The sequence below is a fragment of the Eurypyga helias genome, unplaced genomic scaffold (genome assembly GCF_000690775.1).
Source record: "Eurypyga helias isolate BGI_N326 unplaced genomic scaffold, ASM69077v1 scaffold32713, whole genome shotgun sequence".
NCBI classification, from domain to species: domain Eukaryota; kingdom Metazoa; phylum Chordata; class Aves; order Eurypygiformes; family Eurypygidae; genus Eurypyga; species Eurypyga helias.
The window spans coordinates 2038-3370 of NW_010241109.1; the positions used below are offsets into that span (position 1 = coordinate 2038).

At 62.1% G+C, this 1333-nt stretch overlaps 1 protein-coding gene across 1 annotated transcript; it reads right to left on the reverse strand.

Moving 5' to 3' along the window:
• Positions 1-216: 216 nt before the first annotated feature.
• Positions 217-1333, reverse strand: PRRG3 (proline rich Gla (G-carboxyglutamic acid) 3 (transmembrane); the record flags this gene model as incomplete). The annotated part of the gene is made up of 2 exons (XM_010148656.1): positions 217-733; positions 1226-1333. Coding segments are annotated over 2 exons (625 nt in total), but the record flags the coding sequence as incomplete, so codon positions are not given.

Consider the following 1333-nt stretch of genomic DNA (forward strand, 5'->3'; position numbering starts at 1 on the left):
CGGCGGGCGGGCTCCAGAGCCACCCCCCAGCCAGCCTCACCCCGCTGGGGGACAGCTATTTTTGGTTAGGAGGGTAAGGCTACTGTGTGATGGCACCAGCTTGTACAGGTGAGATGGGGGAGGGGGGCCGACTGCCACCTGAAGGGGGTCCTGGGCATGGCGAAGGGTGGCGGGTGGGTGAGCGTGAGTGTGTGAAGAGGCAGGAAGGAGGCAGACCCGTGGCCACAATCTCTTCGTACTTGGGCGGCGGGTCGTTGTAGGAGACGCTGGTCTCTTCGCCGCTGCTGCTCTCAGGGTGGCCCGTCACCTCCTCATAGGAAGGTGGAGGGGTGGCACTGGACAGTCTGGAGAGCACAGAGACGGAATGCTCCGGCGGGTAGAGGGTGCCGTCTTGCTGGGGGGTGCCCCCGGCTCTGCCGTCTCCAGCCAGCCGGTTGCTCACTTCTCGCTGACACTGGGTTTCCCCTTGGCTTTGCGACCGCTCCCGGTACACCATGACCCTGGGGAGGCTGCGTCCCGTTCGGCTTGCCAGGTAACGGTTCTGGGCGTAGGAGGGGCGGTGGCGGGTGGCCTTTTGAAGCTGGCACCTCCAGATGATGAAGAGGGCGATGACTATCAGAAGAGCCACTCCCAAGAGAGGGACCACCACGTACATAGCATCTGAGCGCTCCGTGCTGTGCCCGGGGTCCTTGACAGAGTAGACAGAGTTGGTGTGGCCCTTCCAAAACTCCATCTGTGGGAGAGGACACAAAAGGAACCGTCATGTGCTGCAGGGAGGACTACCACCAGCAGTAACACCTCCCTAGGCCCACACGAGAGGCAGTTTTTGGACACCCCCACCACCTTCAGCAGGGCTGCCAGCATCTGAGGTGCTGTGGGAGCCGCCACAAGAGATGATGGGGAGATCCCTCAGCAGCGGCCAGCAGCCCTCATGCCGAGCAGGGAGGAATTTGGCTAACACCGACCCCAGCCTGGAGAGTCAGGGACAACAGCACCGATTTCCCACACGCCATGGGGGTGCCAGCTTGAGTGGCAGCCAGGGCAATGCCATGGTGAGGGCATTGCCTGGGAAGGGAAAATCATGCGGGAAAGTGAGGCCACAGCATGCTGCCTGCAGACAGAAGAGGACAAAGGGAGCAGGGGAGGCTGTTGCCCTGTGCTTTCCTTCCCTGCCCCCAGCTTGCTAAGGCCCAAACCCATGGGGAGCGGGGCAGGACAAACGCACCGTCTTCTCCTTGTTCTCGAACACTTCCTTGACTTCCTCATAGCTGCAGACCTCCTCGATGCACTCCCGCTCGATGGTGCCCTGCCGGATCTCCTCCAGGAAGGCGTT